Genomic DNA, 19172 nt, shown 5'->3' with positions numbered 1-19172 from the left:
CCACACACAAACTGTACACAACACCCACAGATCTCTATAACAGTTTCAAACATAATCTGCAACGCTTAAGATTTCATTTCTAGACATTAAAAACAAGTCAAACAATACAAATCACACAAAAGGAATATGGTTATATGGTTAAGTAAATTAAAACTGTCTCCAACTAAATTGTCACCAAAACTAGACAAACTATGACGCAAGCTAGCTTGGTAGCAGCTGACTACCAAGGTTGCATGTCAGTGTTGATCCTCAGGTGGATCCTCACAGTTAAGCCAATGAAGAGTTGCTCGTTTGCTCTGCCCCACATTTCAACTCAAAGTTGAACTCTACTAATTAAGAGCTTTAAGTCTTGCACACGCACACATGTCAAGATACTACAATGTCAAACTTGATTTGGATACTGAGAAAAAGACTTGATAACGGATACCAATTTTGATACCACAATGATAATGACATTATAATAACAGTAATAATCATCACAAAATAACTGTAGTTTCTAAACTATTAGCTTTGGTTTTATACTAGATCTATAGATAGATACTATAAAGATCATAAAGACTACTCAAAACAATTCAGAAAACAGTTCAGCTTTTTCAGCATCAATATTTGTTCAAATAGCATTGATTATTATCTGGGTATTGATACTTTTGACCCTTAATCAATACACTGAAGAACTATACCACGCAGAAAGCATGCATTTTCTGCAAGTGAAGATTAAGAACCATGCAGAGAAGGTGAAAAGTTGACAAGTACCTTTCCTACCTTTCATGTCCTCCTCTTCCGCGTTGTTACAACTCTCTGTCGAGCCCTGTCAAAAATCACATAGACAAACAAAGAGGAACAAAATGGATTTATATAAAAAACTTTTTGAAAATGTGGAAATGGAACCGTTTCCACTCGACAAATGAGAAGACTGATACATGAACGAGGACATCCATGAGCACAACCAGCCCACACAGCAGCGAGGGGAGACGGAGAGCCAAGAGTCGCAACGGAAATTAATTCTACGTTTTAATTAGGAGAAAGAGGGAGGCACTTTAGTAATGTCAGCAATATGAATAAGTGCATTCAACTTGTTTTAGTTTGCAAAAAACATAAAACTGTATCAATTTGGCAAGACACAAGCTTGATAATATAATTGTGCCAACATTAATATTTGAAAAGGTGTATTAAACTAGCGTACAAGTATAAAGATATAAATAAAAACTGAATTCTAATGCAAAAGTATAACTGTATAATCATTACAACACGCTTAACTTGGCTTTTAATGTAATAAACTAGAATGTTGGCCTCTAGCGCCCCCTGCAGGTGTGAGCAGTGGCTGGTGCGACAGTGGGAGTGAGAGAGCCTTACCTTGGTGCCGTCAGCTGGGTTGTACACAACGGTTGTCTGGGCTTCCTGGGGAGGGGAGGCAGGACACACTTTACCATGCAGGGAAGGGATGCAAACAGACCACACAAGGAATTGGCCAGGAAATACCAGGTACAGTGTTCCGTGACATCATAAAGACAGACAATGCACGCACGAAACAAAGCCACGGTACAAATGCCGCTGAAGAGTGGTGGGTTTTAAGGCTGACGATGAAAAGGTCGGGTACTTAATAGTCTCTGTTCACTCATTAACGGAAGGCCGAAGAGGAGCAATTGATTGATATTGATTGAAATTGAAGGCCATGTAGTGTTATATTAGAAACTATGAGTCAGCTAAAGCACTTCTTGTTTGAAGTGTTCTATATTTAGACTTCATTCTTCTCACAAAATGACTTAAGAACAGAATAAGACGAGTTACATTCATTTTGGTTGGAGCAGTCCATTTTCCTTCACTATAGCCATTTTGGACATTGTGGCAGACTTTCTGTCATTGCTCTTCCTCGGTCATGATTCTATCAAAGCCCGATTTGGCACATGACGCCTCCGAGAGGGAATAGCATCTGTCCATATCGTACTACAGTGTCAAAGCACAACCAACAAGTGAATAGTAGAACAAGTATGCAGCCACAGTCATTCAAACCACTACACCGCTTATACGTTCGAATACATGTGTACAATGTTCAAAAAAGTAGTTTGTTGCCCCCAATATTTTTCTGTTACAGGCTGCATACTTACTTCACTTCTCTATGAACATGGTATCATTACAGCTTGTGCTTTACCCAGATAGTTTTAGCATGTAATTCAAGTATTTTCTAATGCTATTACTATGTTATTACTGTTGCTTTGCGGTGCCTGTATCCAGCACAGGCCAGTCCCTCCTCAGAGACAGGCCTGAGTGGCACCGTACAGCTCAGTGATGCGAGGAAACACCACGACGTGATTGCGGTGTCTGCCAGGTGGAGCGCGAGCTAAAGTCATTTCTCTGGCTGTCAGCGCCTCGGAACGCGCGGACACGTAAATATGTCAACGAGAGGTCTGGGTAAAACACAAGCTCACCGAGACTGTCACAATCAACCAGCGCTGCATCATTTTACAAGTTACCACCTCCAGCATATTCAATTAGTGTAAAAAAAAAACAAAAAAAACAAGAGCGGATAGGCAGAGAATGGAAAGTGTGTGGGCTCACAAAGCACGGACTAACTGAAAATGGTCAAAAAGGTCAAGTGGGTGACAGAAGTAGATGAAATGGAGCGCAGTTAAAACAAATGTGACAGAAACCAAATAAAGATGAGGTACCATTGGAGCTGAAGATGACATGCTGCTGTCTTTGGTGCTGCTGCTGCTTACTACACTGTTTTTACTGTCGTTTCCCTGCGACTGGGGCAAAGAAACACATCATAAAACAGGACCTCCAGTGCTCCGCGAGACGAGGGAGTCTGAGGGGGCACATGTGCAGCTGCCGAAAAATCGGATCGTGTACAATGAATCTGGGATCTATGTGTAACGGTTCAGTAATTGACAATAGTCATTACGAAACCGTCTTAAGTCGTTGCATGCAGTGAAAAGCCAATTTATTACAGCACCAAGGCCTATGCGCTGCGATAAGGAAAGCTAAAAAACAGAGAACGTTGTTACTTGCAGTACTACAATTTTGCCTGAAATGATATCCCTAAGTATGCTTAAATTCTAAAAAAAATAGTTTCTTATTTCAAAACGCTATAATGCTGCCAATAACAAACGTTTACAGCAAAAGTCTAGGTTTGCCAAATATAACCGGAAATGTGGTAGTAAAAAAACAATGCATTGTGACTCTGGAGAAATATATGCTTTAGTTGCGCGTTAAACCTTGATTGTTCAAATGAAAACAACTACATAATTCCACATTTGTTGAAAAAAAGCTGCACAAATAGACAGATAGGATTCATGTGAAACCAGTTCTGTCTGACACAAAAAAGACTCAATGGCGCTGGACTAAAAAGCAGTAAAAGGATTGTGGTTTAAGATCTACAAATAAGTTAGAAAGTGGAAGTTTCTAAACAAGGTAGCAAAGCACTGAGCGTAGCCTAGTGTGGCCAATGTGGCTCTTAGAAGTACAGTATGTGCGGTAAGTGGCGGAGCTAACCACTTTTGCAGCTTAACAAAAGTGCTGAGTTCAACAGTGGTTCTCCCGTCTCACACAACCTCTCAAGCCTTTAATTCAATTAGAACTACGCAAAGTGGTTATAACGTGAGCAAGCCACAGCTGGAAAAAGTTGGGAGTGAAAGTGTTTGGAAATTGGTTGAGCAGGTGACCAAGACAGGCTTGAACAGCAGGATACTCAAAATAAACTATAACATTTAAAAATCTGTGCGTGCGTGATCATCAGAACTGCTGTGTCCCATTTATTTAGCCCTAAACTCCTGAGACTGAGCAATGATAAATGTGATAAGGAATGACTGGAGATTCGTTTGGGTATAAATGGTTGACTTTAAGGGAATAAGGAGATGTTGGAGATGTTGGATGGAGTTGGGAAAACTGAAATAGATCATGTATAAAAAGCATCTCTGTCAACTGAGCAATAGTAGGAGAAAAACAAGGGGAAAAAAGACGACCGAAATAAAACGTCAGCTGATCTCACCATTAAACAAACACTTGAGCTGGACTTCCTTTTCTGACAGACGGCAATGAAGAGGAGGGAAAATAATCATAGAAAAAAAAAACAAGGAACTGATCAAAAGTGTAAGTAAAAGTGCAAGCAAGTGTTCTGTGGGTTCCAAGCACATGAAAAAAAGTATTGATCAGAAAGCCACTGAATTTGTTTCTTTAAATTTTCTTACATTGGCAGTGCTTGAAACCCTATAAAATAATAATAAAATTGCACATGCTTTAAACATAAAAAGGGACAAATAATTTGAGATGTTCTGATCAAGTTGGTCATTTTTGTGTATTTCTAATATTGGCATTGAAATAAACATTTGTACTGTTTTGGACTTTCTAAAAAATGTCTAATCACTGCATGCACGGACATGGCATAAAGCAAAAGGCATGTTTTGAGTGTGGACGAATAAAATAAAACTATATATATATATTCCATTTACTTGAAATAGATTTGCAGCGACTCATTTGGGTTTTAGTGTAGCATTTACCGATTTTTATGTTGAATGTGTAAAAAGGAAGTTGTTAAAAAGAGATATTAAGGTGACAGATTAGATTGACAGGAGAAAGAACAGTCGAAAAAGGCAAGAAATGAAACACTTACCTTCACACCATCGGACTTTTTGTTTAGTAAGGTTTTGCACGCTGTAACAAAATAGAAACTTGGTAAAACAAGGTACTTTTAAAAGGTGTAATATGTAACTTTTCTGATGGAGAGTCTACCACTGCTTGTTCACAGCATGGCTTTAACCCTGTCTATGAAGCAGACAAGCAAATGCTGTAACCTCCACCAGAAAAGTCTTTTCTTGAGAATAAAGCATTGATTTTACTAGATTCACACAAAAACATTTCCCCTTCATCAACCATTTTAAAAACAGCTTTATAATTCCAGTCCATATCTTTTCATTTGTACATTTAGCAAACTAATGAGCATATTAGACACCTTACCTGCCAATTACAAAGCAGAAAGCAGAACAGTGAAAGAAAATAACAAATATCCATTACCAAAATAATATTAGTAACTGCTGGAATCATGCAATGACAAAATCTCATTAAACATGTCCAGCATGCAGCATCCACTTTAAAGCTCGACAACGTAATTCGCAAGACTTGTTCTAATTTAAGAGAAACCTTTTGGGGGAACAGAACATATTAGTGACTCAGTTTGCGGTAAAATAACATGTTGATGTCACGCTGGGTCTTTCTTGAAAAACGTCATTTGTATTTTTACGACAGAGCAGGCAGATAGTGAACTACATCCTGTGCATTCAGCTTCCCATGCACTACACATACACCTTTAACATGCTTGGCTCACTAACAGTAGAAACAGAAGAGATTGCAGTTTGCACAGGCAGACTTGAACAGAAATCAAACTCAGAGGGATGCATTTCCAGGTGCGACGCAGCCTCGATACTGCTGTGTTTGTTTAGTCGAATTAAAAGGTTACGGCTATTATCCGCAGTGGTGATGATTTGCAGGCTGGCATTAGCGCGCGGGAGTAAACAGAGCGTCTGGGCCAGGTGGCAGCTGCAGTAAGTCAGAAAAGAAGTCTCGGGGTCATGCTTGGTGTCAGCTAAATGTCTCCAGTGTTGGATGCTGATAATGAACACAGGCTGTTCTCAAGAGCAGCTACCATTAGACAATCGAGTCACGCAGCAGTAATAAAAAAAGGTCAAGAGCAGAAAAACTGTGCAGTCACTGTTTTAAATCAATGGGATTTCTAAGTTTGGGGCGGCAGGCAGCAGGCTTATGGATGAGCTACAAAGGGGTGCTGAAGGGATCTTCTGCCAAGGGAGCTCAACAGTCTGAGCATCACTCAGGTTCTGGAAGTAGAATTCACTATTTTTTTTCCCATAGACTTAAAATTATTATTAAAAAATATGATTATTACAAATTTGAAACTTTGCTGGTGGCTGATTCGCAATGACACAATATTTGATTTATAATATATTTGCGAAACTTTATAAACTACAAAGTTATAAACACAAATTTGTGTTTCTAACAAATTTTGGGAATAGTAACTATAAATGTGACAGGTTATACTCCACATTTCACTTAAACACAGTGAACATGATTATATCTCAAGATTTTTGACACATTTGGTGAAGTTTATAGTTGCTCCTGCAGCTTGGAACTCCTTTCAATCATAATTGAGGTTGTCTTAATGTGAACTTGTCTTACGAAGGGGTTTTCACTCAATAAAAAAATACAAATAAATACAAACAATTGTGTAAATTTATGATGATTTGTGTGCCATTACTTTTTCACTTTACCCCAGGTCACCCTTGAAAAAGAGGTTTCAATCTCAATTTGTTTTTAACGTGGTAAAAATAAATGTTAATAATAATAAATACTTCCTGGTTGGACAGGAGCAGCAGCTGTCACACAGGTACAGGTAATTTCACAACTGTAACCTAGCAACCAAACTGTAAACAAGGGCCAGCATCTATATAAATTACACAATATATTGTTGATTCGGCCCTCAGAGGCGACTGTTGTGATTTTGGGCCTTACAAAAATAAATTGAATTGAATATGTTATGACAAATAATACCATATAACAACTTTATTTAGTTAGATTAATGTTTAAACTCTTAATTGTCCCTTGATGAAATATCACTTATTGACACAGTAGATAGATTCTGTTTTAGTCAGAACTACTTTGTTATTTGTTCTTCAAATGCTGCCACTGGACCGATGTTAAACAATGATAAATATTTACCACAGTTGCACCATCTTGGCTGTATTTGAATGAAAATAGTCTATGGGGGAAATGAATGAGAAATGTACTTCCAGAACTGGAGCAGGCTTTGCTTTAATGTGATAGTTGAGCTCCACAGCCCTCGGTGTGAGGTTGGCAGTGCCTGGTCCCACCCCCCTGTAGCGGACGTACCTTCCTGAGCCATAGCGGCAGTGCTGGTGGTAGCGGCAGGGCTGGTGTGCTGCCGTCCCACTAACAGGCAGAGAGGGATTGGATGTGGATGCATAGCTGGGAGCAACCAGAGCCTAAAACGTACTAACTTAGTATCTTATTAGTTTTACCCGTGTTTAACAGGCTAGTTATAATAATTTCCATGCCTTGTATTAGTCAATCCCTTATATGTTCCCCGCAACTGACTCACTTGTTCTACTATACAGCAAAATCAGTCCATGTATTGTTATATTGATGAAAAACCACAGATGCCATAAAGTATGTATAACACATTTTATATGACTTGAGATCTCACTAAACCTTCCTACCGATTATAATGCTGTGGAGGAGCTCGAGTTGTCTTCCATCTCTAGTCTGAATCTACCTTGACCACAGGAGCCAGCCTTACTCAAAGTGTACACACAAGGCCAATAGCATTATTTCATTAGACCGCTAGGAAAGGGGCCAGCCCGCAAATTGGGTGTTCAATCAACATGCACTCCATTTAGGTGATAAAACTGCTTACAAGATGGAAATCCGAGCCAAAGTCACTAAATGGGAAAAACTCAACTGAAGACAGCATAGACAATGTAATGTGAGAAGGTATTGACATATTAAATGTATTTTGCGATACAAAATACACCGATAATGATTTTACATTCAGTTTATTGTAAAACGCAAAGTGGCTTGATAATATTAAACAAGTCCAATGACTCAAAGTCAAAACTCCAGAACTGAGGAGTCCTGCCTCTTGACTGCTGCATTTCACTGTATCGAGTGGCTAATGGCTACGTGACCGTTTTTACACACGACGTGTCCGACAAAGAGTCTTAAATTTGTACCAAATATGTCCTTTTTATGTACTACCATTTTTTTTATTCATCTCATCTTACAAAACTACAAGCTGCTTTCTTTCAGGGCTTATCACAGTGAACCTGTCTACATCTAACCACAACTTCAGTATTTTTTGCCGCTGTATGATAAGGTTTAAACTAACTACTTCTTTTAACCTCAGCATCCTTGCCCATGAGCTTATTCCTTCTCCTACTCTTAGCAACACTCACATTCAAGTTTTATTTTAGTTTTAGCCAGACCAAATGGAGAGTGTACAATATCGTAGTTGGATCCAAAAAAAAATACTCACCAGAAAAGTTTCTGGATACCAGCATTGTAGTGAGAATCGCTCCCTGGATAAGAAAGACTTGAAATGACTTGGTTTCAAACACCACAAGTATACTTTTTTTATTCAGCATGCACTTACTTTTAATTTCCGCCTTGCATTAAATTTGCGCAAACACTCCACAGTCTCTTGACGGTGCATCATGGAGGCCACAGTGGAACGTTGCTATGAATTAAAACAAGAACAAAAAGTACAAAATGTTATTTTCTCATTATTAAACCCAATAATTAATAATATGCATGACTGTAAAAGAAGCTCCAGGGTAGACTTTGAGAAGATTCGGTTATGACTCTGGCTCTGAAGTGCAAACAGCAGAGTGTGACTTACGCAGACCCAGGGGTGTTTGATGGCCTGGTCCGCAGTGATCCTTTTGGCAGGGTTGATAGTCAGCATCTGGTTGATCAGATTCTTGGCTTCTGGGGTCACAGTATCCCACTCTGGAGATGGGAACTAAACGAAAGGTAAAGATGGAGCTAGATACAATAAGAGTCGCAATTGCATTTTGGTCAAACATTGTGCATCCCAAACGTGTCCCGTTGTGTGTCCAGCTTCTTGCAATATACAATATTCTATGTATATGTACTGTTTTTTTATCATTTCAAATCCAAACCCCATTGTCCCTTCTTAGACATTTCTTTGAAGGAAGTTTCTCCATGCTCGTCACCATCACTTCACATCAATGCTCATATCATGTACATTCATTAGATGCGACTCCTTAGTGTTATGGAAATTAAAATAGATAATAATACAGTTCTTTACCAAAGGACTATGACAGGATTTGATAAATAGGCTCTTCCCAACGTTCCTATGACACCTGAAATGTAAGTTATACACTGAATCCAATTACATGCAATTAATCACTTATTATTTTACCAGACTTTAATTTGAGATGTTGGTCTGAACTTGTCATGACCAGTATTTTTTTTTAAACTTGAATACACCCCTGCATAGATAGAAATGTAATCATATAAAAGAAAGGGAAAGAAACTCACTGAACAAATAACGGTGTCAGAAATCAAATTTAAAAAAGGTGCTTACATCATATGCACCAGCTTTAATTTGTTGATAGAGTTTGTGTTGGTCCTCATCCCAGAAAGGAGGGTAGCCCACCAGCAAAATGTATAGGATCACACCTGCAACAAATAAACAGTCCAATGTAGATACATAGGTTTTACATGATAAACACATAACATGCACTGCAAAGTGTTCACAGACCACAAGCCCAAATGTCCACAGGTTTGCCATAAGGGTCCTTCCTTAACACTTCCGGAGACAAGTAGCCCGGAGTTCCAGCAAAACCTATAAAAGAGTGTGAATACAGTTTGGGTATTCGGGTATTCGGATATTTGGGTATGGGACGGGTTTTCAATTTCAGTGCACATTTTGCAGAGTCATCTCTTACCAAACCATGCCTGTTGGTCGCCCTGCACCTCAATGGCAAGACCAAAGTCTGCAAGCTTCACTGCTGCTCCCTTCATCTTACTGGCCAACAGCAGGTTTTCTGGCTGCAGCAGCAAACATTGGAATAATTCAGAAGGGAACAAAGACTCAAATTTAAAGAATATGACAGTTTTGGGTGTTAAATGTTGAAAATAATCACTGCTGTGATGCAGTGCACATCCAGTGTTTACGACATGATATTTGATCTTGTGCAACCTCTAAACAATGAGCCAACAAGCCAAAGATATTTAATTAAGGGTAAAATTATTAGCAAAGAAAAAAATGTCCCTTCTTTTGCATGAGTGGAGTGGAGCCGCAGGAGCATAATGCCATCTAGCATTTAGTCACAGGGGCTCAAGAGGACTTTCCACTAGATCATATCTACAGTTAGACTACATAATACAGCACTATGTGTACTTTTTCCATTTCAACATCATCAGGCAAAGCTATTAAATAGGTTAGTGGGATCTGCATGAAGTCTCAAACTTATCCGCTAAATGCATTTGACCAGATAAAAAGACAGATGCCTTCACTGTACAGACCCTTTCAGATTTGTGAGTGCATGACCCTGAGCTGGGAGTCAAGAGGACAGATGGACTACCGTTTTTACTGAACATAATAAATATTTTTTTAAGGTTTGAATGTTTTAATGAGCAAAATCCCAGTTTAGTGGTCAAACCTTTCCATTTGAATACAGACCTACACAGAGTATGGAAGCATTACGGTACAATTAAAAGGGGGGTAAAGTATATCCCATTGACACATCTGCTTTGTGCATCTATATAGAAAGCAAAAAATAGTAGTCATCTCCAAACAGTACAAAATGTAAGACTTTTGTTGCATCATTCAGGTATTCTTTGCCCATTGTAATTCTTGATGCAGATTGTATTTAAATGTGACTCTTGCGCTCTGATGTTGACAGAACAGGGCTATGGCAGACGAGCTGCAGAACACACAGACAGATAGATAGGAGGTGGCATAATGAGTCCCTCCACTGGCGCAGCAGCCGGGTGACCTCACCCCAGAGTTACCATGACAACGCTGACTGCCACCAGCCTCTGCCTCTCCTGTCTGTGAGTGGCCCTCCCAAGATGATAGAGAGGTCAAAGCTCTCTCAGGTACATTTTGAGGCCACTACATAAAAGTAGCTTTTAGTGTGTTACTCCCACAGGAAATGCTGTGGTAAGGTATAAGAAATGAGTTGCTTTCTCTGAGTTGCTTTCATTTTGTTCACTGAAATAATTTAATTAAAACATTGTATTTCCTTTGGTTGAAATTACAATTATCTTGAAATATTACAATTGATATAAAACTTTTACATTGTCTCTGAAAATATTTATGTTTTTGACAGTGCAGGGGCATTCATCTAAGAGGTGCTAAAGCTTTAACACTGCCCCAGGTGTTCTAATGTTTAAACATGGTCACATCTTTCTTTGCTTTATTATCAGCACAAAATATAATTATCAGCGCAGAAGAGTTCAAAGTGCTGCAGTTTGTGCCAGGGGTGAGCGAATACTGCTGCAGGGAGAATCGTCATTCGCCCTCATCTCACCCACCGACCAGCTATAAATAGCATCCGACTGCTTTCGTCACTCCTCAAAAAGCAGAAAGAAAAGGAAGGGCGGCGGAGGTGAGGGCGTGAAAAAAGGAGGGGACCGCGACACGGGGACAGAGAGGCCATTAGACGCAGGTGAAATGAGTGACGCTGATCTCCAAGTTGGTCTGAACGTGTGACCAACGGGAACAGCCACACAGGACTTTCATTCACAGCGGAAAAGTAGAGGCTTTGGATGAGGTTTTGGAGGTGCTTTTGGTGATTGCTGCTAGATTTGATCTCCAAGGGAACTAAACTGACCAACTCACCTTGAGGTCCCTGTGCACAATGTCATGTTGGTGGATGTGACTGACACTCTCCAAGATCTGATTAATGCAGTGGCTGAAAGACAAATGGAAAGTAATGTCTAACTTTAATGAGTTAAAATGTGAAGTATTTATTAATCTAGAAGCACTTTTCAGCTACACAAAAATTGGCTGTAGTTTGTTGTAGTCCTACTGCATGTAAATGAAACGGATAAGAGCACCAAGACAAAATGGACAGTGCCATCCTAAGTCCAAATTAGGCTGAATTGGCACATTTGGAGAGTTCCTCAAAACCAAAGCATACTTTATTTCACTAACCCTGCCTTATCTCTTTGTATTCCTCACCTCAGGCATGTCTAATCCACTTTCTTTTCATTAACTAATGAATCATTTACAATTAATGTCAATAATGATTCCTTAAATGAGTAAATACATAGTAAATTCATAGTAAAATACACAGGTTTCTCAGGCATCACAACACGAAAGGCAATATCTGGAATGAGGGCAGCCTCGTCTTTATTTATTAATGACCTTGAATTTATAGTCTCTATCAACATTCTGTGTAGTAAAAAATTAAGAGGCACTTCAATGTTTTCTAAACCACTTACACTGAAATTACTTTAGTTCACATTATGACATACTTTACCTGGCATCTGCTTCACTGTAATACTCTCTGGCAACAATGTCCTCAAAGAGCTCTCCTCCAGTCACACTGAAATTATTAAATTATGTAATATTTGCACTCGGTTCATTTAAAAAAAGGCACACAATAAATGTTAAGGCTACATGTCATATACACCAGTACTGGTACAGGCAGTCAATATATTACTTTGAAGTTGTCTATGGTTAAAAAAATACATATTAAAAGGAATAATAGAGGATTGTTTGCCGATCTGAAAACTCAAGCGACCCCCCCACCCTCCTGTTCTTTCCAAGAGGACGCTTACCATCAGACCTCATGCATGAGCATGCGACAGCCCCGCTCCTACACGTGCGTTTGTTTATTAGCGCGACGGATCGCATCGTATCTTTTGTCTCCGCAGATTTCCGTCTCTTCTGAACCAGCTCGAACACAGTCTTTTTCTGTCGTCATTTTTGTACTGTAACTGAAGGAACTCGCTAAACACACACCGGCATATCAACCATGCATGTGCAGCCAGGGAAACGTGCCGCTATGCTGGGAACGAGCAGAAGGAGCCTGCAGGTGTGCAATAGCACGCAGGGAATGATTGACATGTGGGAGAACTACTCGTCCATACCACTAGGAAATGAAACTCAGATTGCCAAAAATCCTTTATTATTCCTTTAAGAGGACATTAGATTAAAGTATTTACAAACGTTTTTAACCATAATAATATAAATTGCACAGATGTACTAGAAAACTGTGTACAAGTACTTTAATACAGCTGGTTTACTAAATATATATCCTAAGCTAGTGGCAATGGTTCAGGCTTTTAGCTAGAGGGCCGTCTTCCCGTTTTTTGGACGGGGTATCTCGATATGTGGACGGACATTTTTGAGTGCAAGGACGGTGTAATTTTTATTAATACATTTTAGAAAAGGGAATATCACCATTAAATTGGGCCGGGAAGCGTTTGACGATAGTCCGCCGCGGTCCGCGCCATGACAGTTTAGTGTTTACAAGTTTTCACTTGTAAACACTAAACTGTCATGGCGCGGACCATTTGCATGCTGCGCGCTGATTGGTCGACAAAGTTTGTGTGCTTGGCTCTGATTGGCTACGAGATTGGATACGAGAGGCGTGCGGGCGCCGCTCTAGATCGCCGTGTAGTCGCCTCCGCGTTAAAAGCGCCGCTTTATTTTGTAAAAGCGTCGAAAAAAGCTTGTGATACACATATTGGCTTTCCATAGCCTTCCCGCGAGCTAAAAAAATTTAAGCCCCCGGTTGGACGGGGTGTTTTCAAATCCTAGCTAAAAGCCTGCAATGGTTAGTAGACTGCACATGCATGAGATACTCACAGGTCAAACACCAAGTAGTGGAAGCCTTCTTCGGAGATACTGTCATGAAGGCGAACTATCAAGAAAAAAAAAACAAGAAAAGCAAACAATAATTGCTTAGTAATAGTGCAAATGATTAGTAATCAAATTCATGCTACATTAATTCAAAAGACAATTATTTGTCTTGGGGAAAAAAGAAAGTGTTGATCTGCTACTGCTACTGCTACTGCTGCTACTACTACTACTACTACTGCTGCTGCTGCTGCTGCTGCTGCTGCTGCTGCTGCTGCTGCTGCTGCTGCTGCTGCTGCTGCTGCTGCTGCTGCTGCTGCTGCTGCTGCTGCTGCTGCTGCTGCTGCTGCTGCTGCTGCTGCTACTACTACTACTACTACTACTACTACTACACTACTACTACTACTACTACGTCTTAGTGATGGAGCACTATTAAATGGGACTAATAGAGCGTCCAACAAGCTCTACAGTGCTGCTGATTCTGTACATTCTGGGTCAAAAAAAATATTAATTAAGCATGAACCTATCCAAGAACAATAGATGGAAACTTACCTGCTGTAAATATCTGGCTTATTTACAAATATGGTACATCATATGTCCATATGCATCATCCCTTTATCTAAATAAATACATTTTACTGTTGGCTCAGTGAACATACCTATGTTTGGGTGCTTGAGCAGCCGACAGATTCTTGCCTCTCGTTCAAGTTTTTGGTGATCTGAAAAAAAGAGGATAAAAAGGTAGATTAGCTGAAATTTACAATAATATACAGTAATCGGTGTACTCCAAACATTTAATATAGCCTCGAGGGCTGCAATTAACTTTATAAATAAAGCTCTCAAAACAATCTCTATACTATTTATTTTACCCAAAGAAATGTAGTGATAAACTGCATCAGACCAAACCTCCTTTTTGCTTGTGCCTACATAAATATTTTACAATCTCAATTAGATAATAATTGTTCAACTAATACAAATTCTGGCTGACTAATACACCCAATACAACCAGCAACTGAATAATCAACGTATCCACACTTAAAATTCAGATTTTGTTGACATTTTTGGTTGGTTATACAATCCATGTTGAAAGATAGATTATCTGGCCAATGGGGTAAAAAATATGGCAAATAGAGAAGTAACAAGTTAGAAACAATCTAGGGCTTAATTTCAGAAAGATCTTATCAAACTACTGAAATTAAGATTCTAGCTCCCCTAGACATACCTTTTTGTGGTGAAAAATGTCATCTTGAACACATATCACATTCATTAAAACATGGTGATCATAGCTTGATAGCAGAGCTGAACAGTAGCCAAACAGATGTTGTGAAACAACATGAGCTCATAGAGATGGACAGAGCGAGGATTCAGCTCAAGCTCTTTGCACTTAGTGAAATTAGACTTGTGGGCCTGGTCTTAATTTAATCAGTGCAGAGTTAATGATTTTAATGGCATGGGCAGGATGTCCATATGTGTCCGTGCAGCTGTGTGTAGGACTGACCGAGAGCTGTGGGGCAGATCCAGGGCCTGATACAGGAGCAAAGCATCTCTGTTTGCTAAAGGCCAGAGGTCAAGGTCACCCTGCCAAACCAGCCGCGACCTGCCAGATGCTAGCCTTAAGGGACAAATGGAGCATTATGAGACCAGCCCCTCTGAGCTTATTTTGGCCTCGGTACATGTGACAGAGCCCACTGAACGTTTCTTAACTGTCACAAAGACACTTATCTAATTTAAAAGGCATGTAGCCGCAACAGTGAGCCCACAAGGGCCGTTAATTGGGTGGAGGTTGTCTAAAGTTACATTGGCTTAAGGAAACAGGAAAATTAACAGGAAACACTTCCTTCCTGCAGAGGAGTCATTAAGGTGGTGGAAAGTTACAGCTAAATGTAAATATGCGGTTTGTGCATCAGAATGACCACCATGTACAGTACTTTTGATCTGTCACTTACACATTATTGGAAGAAAGAAATTTAAACACAGACATTCTTCAGCCTCTTCTCATAGCTTTAATGGGCTATTTTGGCAGAGAAATGCTTTCAAAAATATTTTTTCCGCTATGCACTTGGGCCTAGAAGGCTATTGGCCGACTAAAAGGCGTTTCATTCAAAGACAACAATGACAACTGACAAAAAATAAATATATACAAGAAACAGATTTGATAGATAGACTTATATATTTTTTTTCTAATTTTCTTTGATACAAAATAAGAGAAAAGACAACAAAACAAAATGTTTCCATTGTCTGTATGTCAGTTGTCGGTCCAGTCCTTAATCATTGGTGCAGTTTGTGTCATCCAGTTTTGTGTGATGGCCTTTTTCTTAGCTGTCAGAAGTATGTTCCAAACGTATCCTTCTGTGTTGTTGTATCCATGGCAAGGCCCAGATACATACTTCTGAACTTGAGTGGGATGGCGGTGTTAAAAACAGTCTGCAATGCCTTGTAGAATTCTGTCCAATATTTTTGTGCAACACGACACTCCAAAAACACATGATAATGATGTGCCTCCCGGAAATCACAAATTCTCTAGCATTAAGCCCCTCCCTTTGAATAAATGCCCTCCCTACAAATAAACTAGCCTTGCCTTTGAATGATGAGCACTTTGACATGATGATATAAAAATAAAGAAAAAAACTGAATTTCTTCCAAACATGAGATTTTGTGGTCCTTCACAGTGAAGTACACACATTTTCCCACTCCGTGTCCGTCAAAGAAAGAAGAAAAAACCAATTTAAGGTTAAGAGATGCATCCATATGAATCCAAATCAAAACATTATATAACACAGTTTAATTTAGAAATGGGAGTATAATAGATGTTTGCTTCTGTACTACAGACTACAAGATCTTGAAGCATCTGGACTATCCGGGAAACTGTTTGTGGATTTCAGCTCTGCCTTCAACACTATCCTCCTGGCTCTGCTCCAGGACAAGCTCTCCCAGCTCAAAGTGCCTGACTCCACCTGCAGGTGGATCACTGACTTCCTGACGGATCGGAGGCAGAGCATCCGGCTGGTGAAGAATGTCTCAGGCACTCGGTCTATGAGCACAGGAGCTCCACAAGGCTGTGTACTTTCTCCTCTGCTCTACTCCCTGTACACAAACTGCTGCACCTCCAGCCACGTAAAACTTATCAAGTTTGCGGACGACACCACCTTCATCGGGCTCATCTCGGACAGGGATGAGTCTTTCTACAGGAGGGAGATGGTCCGGCTGGTGTCCTGGTGCAGCGGTAACAACCTGGAGCTCAATGCCCAGAAGACAGTGGAGATGACCGTGGACTTCAGAAAAGTCACAGCCTCCCAGGCTGACTTCCCCAACAACACTATGGACTCCTTCCATTTCCTCGGCACCACCATCACACAGGACCTCAAGTGGGATTCCACATCAGCTCCCTCATCAAGAAGGCCCAGCAGAAGATGTACTTCCTGCGGCAGCTGAGGAAAACAAAGCTGCCAGCGGAGATGATGGTGCAGTTCTACACGGCCGTCATTGAGTCCATCCTCACCTCCTCCATCACCGTGTGGTACACTGGAGCCACAGCCAGGGACAAACAGACTACAGTGCATGGTGCGCTCTGCTGAGAAGGTGATCGGCTGCAGACTTCTGACTCTGCAGGACCTGTACGTCTCCAGGACACGTGGACGTGCAGGTCGGATCACTGCTGACCCTTCTCACCCTGGACACTGACTATTTAAGGCACTCCCCTCAGGCAGGAGGCCACTCCCCTCAGGCAGGAAGCTCCGGTCCATCCGAACCAGAACCTCCCGCCACAAGAACAGTTTCTTTCCCTCAGCCGTTGCACTCATGAACACCTAACAATTATTCAACCAATACTATTCACGCACTGTTCACTTTCTACACTATTTCCGACCATCTGTAAATGTTTGTATAAATATCTGTCTACATACTGAGACAAGTTTATTTTTTATTTGTAAATTCCTAATATATGCATGCAAATTTGACTATGGACATTGCTATCATTATTGTTATTATTATTTTATTATTAATTGTTTTATGTTGTTTCTATGTTTACAAACTGTGTTCAATGACAATGGCAATAAACTTCTGAAGATTCTGAAGATAAAACAGACAAATAGCTCATTTGGCTCTCAAAACAACTCTAATTCGATTGATGGATTGATGGATTGATGGATTGATGGATTGATGGATTGATGGATTGATGGATTGATGGATTGATGGATTGATGGATTGATGGATTGATGGATTGATGGATTGATGGATTGATGGATTGATGTGGTCAAAATGAAATGTCATATAGATCAAAAAAAGTCATCAGTACATTGTACCTAATGGTGATAATACAGTTACCATGGTGAACATCTCATCCATGGATGGATACAAAGCGTATTACTTCAAAAACAGTCGAGTGATGCTTTTGGTCTGAGACCAGAACTCACAGCAGCACTTAGTCCAATAGGACAGGCTGTTCACTAACGGAAACTCACATCATCATATTCATTTATCCATCTAGCTGTCCCTCTGTTAAGCTCCCAGAGCTATAAAGGGGCTAAGCAGAGGAAGGATATTGAAGTATGGCTTTACTTAAGCCACAGTCTGAAATACAATACGCCGTCTGCATTGCTCATCAATTAACTTGTGTCTTCACTGAGACAATATAATATGCCAGACAACTCCACACATAAAAAGCTGATGAGAACGGCAGGATTCAGCATTCAAATTTCTGTCTGAACACTTGCTTTGAAGGGAATGGAAAGATCTTACAAACATTTTTGCCATCTCTTATACACATTCACTTAAAAGAATAATAGAGGATTTTTGGCGAGCAATCCGAGTCTCATTTCCTTGTAGCCCTTGTACAGCCGAGTAGTTCTCCCACATGTCAATCATTCCCTGTGTGCTATTGCACACCTGCAACCTCGTTCTGGCTAGTTCCCAGAATAGCAGCACGCTTCCCTGGCTGCGCATGCATGGTTGATATGCCGGTGTGTGTTCAGCGAATTCCTTCAGTTACACTACAACATGACGACAGAGAAAGTTTGAGCTGGTCCAGAAGAGACGGAAATCTGCGGGGACAAGATATGCGATGTGATCCGCACGAGGTTTGGAAAGAACAGGAGGGTGGGGGGTGAGTGTGCACATGCGCATTTTTTTTAAAAAGGCACTAACAATCGCTTGAGTTCTCAAATCGGCAAAAAATACTATATTATTCCTTCAAAAATATATATGGGCGTAAAAGCATATAATCAAACAATTCTATATCACCTTTAAAGACACAGATTAGCTTCGGAAATGCTAACATCATGTGTCTGCAGATAATTTATATTTTATTTATAAGTGCAGAAGTGCTTTGGCATTAAGTAAGATAAAAAGCTGGGCTCCTACGTGTTACCCAATAGGTTGACATATTGAAATATGTCATTTAACTAATCTTCAGGCCAATATGTTGCAGCTCAGTGTGAGGGATGTATATCCATGTGCATTAGGACAGGTTTATCATTCACAAACACCATTAGATAACCTAGTGATTAATCCTTTAGCAACAAGTCAGTATAAAAAGCACTGAAAGGGAAAGCTAAAGCAAGGTTTCCAGGTATAAGTCAGAAAAGTGTCAGACTAACCTTCTGTTTATTGCCAGACTGCAACACTTTGGCCATAAACAAGAGAAAACAACATAAACAGTTGCTGCCGTTTATAGTTTGTGTGTACAAAGCTAAACTTCACCGTGTTGGCCAGCTATCTATCTGTTGGATGGAATTTCAAATCAATCACAAAAGAAAAAGTAATATAAGAAAGTGACAGCCTGACATAGAGCCAGACAGACCCAAACTTAG

General features: G+C 40.0%; 1 protein-coding gene across 36 annotated transcripts in view; it reads right to left on the bottom strand.

Moving 5' to 3' along the window:
- Window positions 1-19172, bottom strand: part of camk2g2 (calcium/calmodulin-dependent protein kinase (CaM kinase) II gamma 2) — a 30291-nt gene that overhangs the window by 4702 nt on the left and 6417 nt on the right. For 2 of the 36 annotated variants that reach the window (XM_072436418.1, XM_072436432.1), the window contains exons 3-17: window positions 14025-14084; window positions 13376-13430; window positions 12042-12107; window positions 11399-11471; window positions 9498-9600; window positions 9311-9394; window positions 9134-9228; window positions 8423-8545; window positions 8177-8260; window positions 8060-8102; window positions 6898-6957; window positions 4610-4650; window positions 3989-4021; window positions 1354-1398; window positions 763-808 (exon numbers count right to left, since the gene is read on the bottom strand). In XM_072436418.1, the coding sequence (XP_072292519.1) occupies window positions 763-808; window positions 1354-1398; window positions 3989-4021; window positions 4610-4650; window positions 6898-6957; window positions 8060-8102; window positions 8177-8260; window positions 8423-8545; window positions 9134-9228; window positions 9311-9394; window positions 9498-9600; window positions 11399-11471; window positions 12042-12107; window positions 13376-13430; window positions 14025-14084 (1011 nt within the window). Of the gene's footprint in view, window positions 1-753; window positions 809-1353; window positions 1399-2666; window positions 2748-3988; window positions 4022-4609; window positions 4651-6897; window positions 6958-8059; window positions 8103-8176; window positions 8261-8422; window positions 8546-9133; window positions 9229-9310; window positions 9395-9497; window positions 9601-11398; window positions 11472-12041; window positions 12108-13375; window positions 13431-14024; window positions 14085-19172 lie in introns of all 36 variants that reach the window. The other 34 variants (XM_072436415.1, XM_072436450.1, XM_072436417.1 and 31 more) reach the window with 24 other exon arrangements.

The sequence above is a fragment of the Eucyclogobius newberryi genome, unplaced genomic scaffold (genome assembly GCF_026437365.1).
Source record: "Eucyclogobius newberryi isolate DKJ021-1_F unplaced genomic scaffold, fEucNew1.0.hap1 SCAF_8, whole genome shotgun sequence".
Classification (NCBI taxonomy): Eukaryota; Metazoa; Chordata; class Actinopteri; order Gobiiformes; family Gobiidae; genus Eucyclogobius; species Eucyclogobius newberryi.
This window is presented reverse-complemented; position numbering and strand designations above follow the sequence as displayed.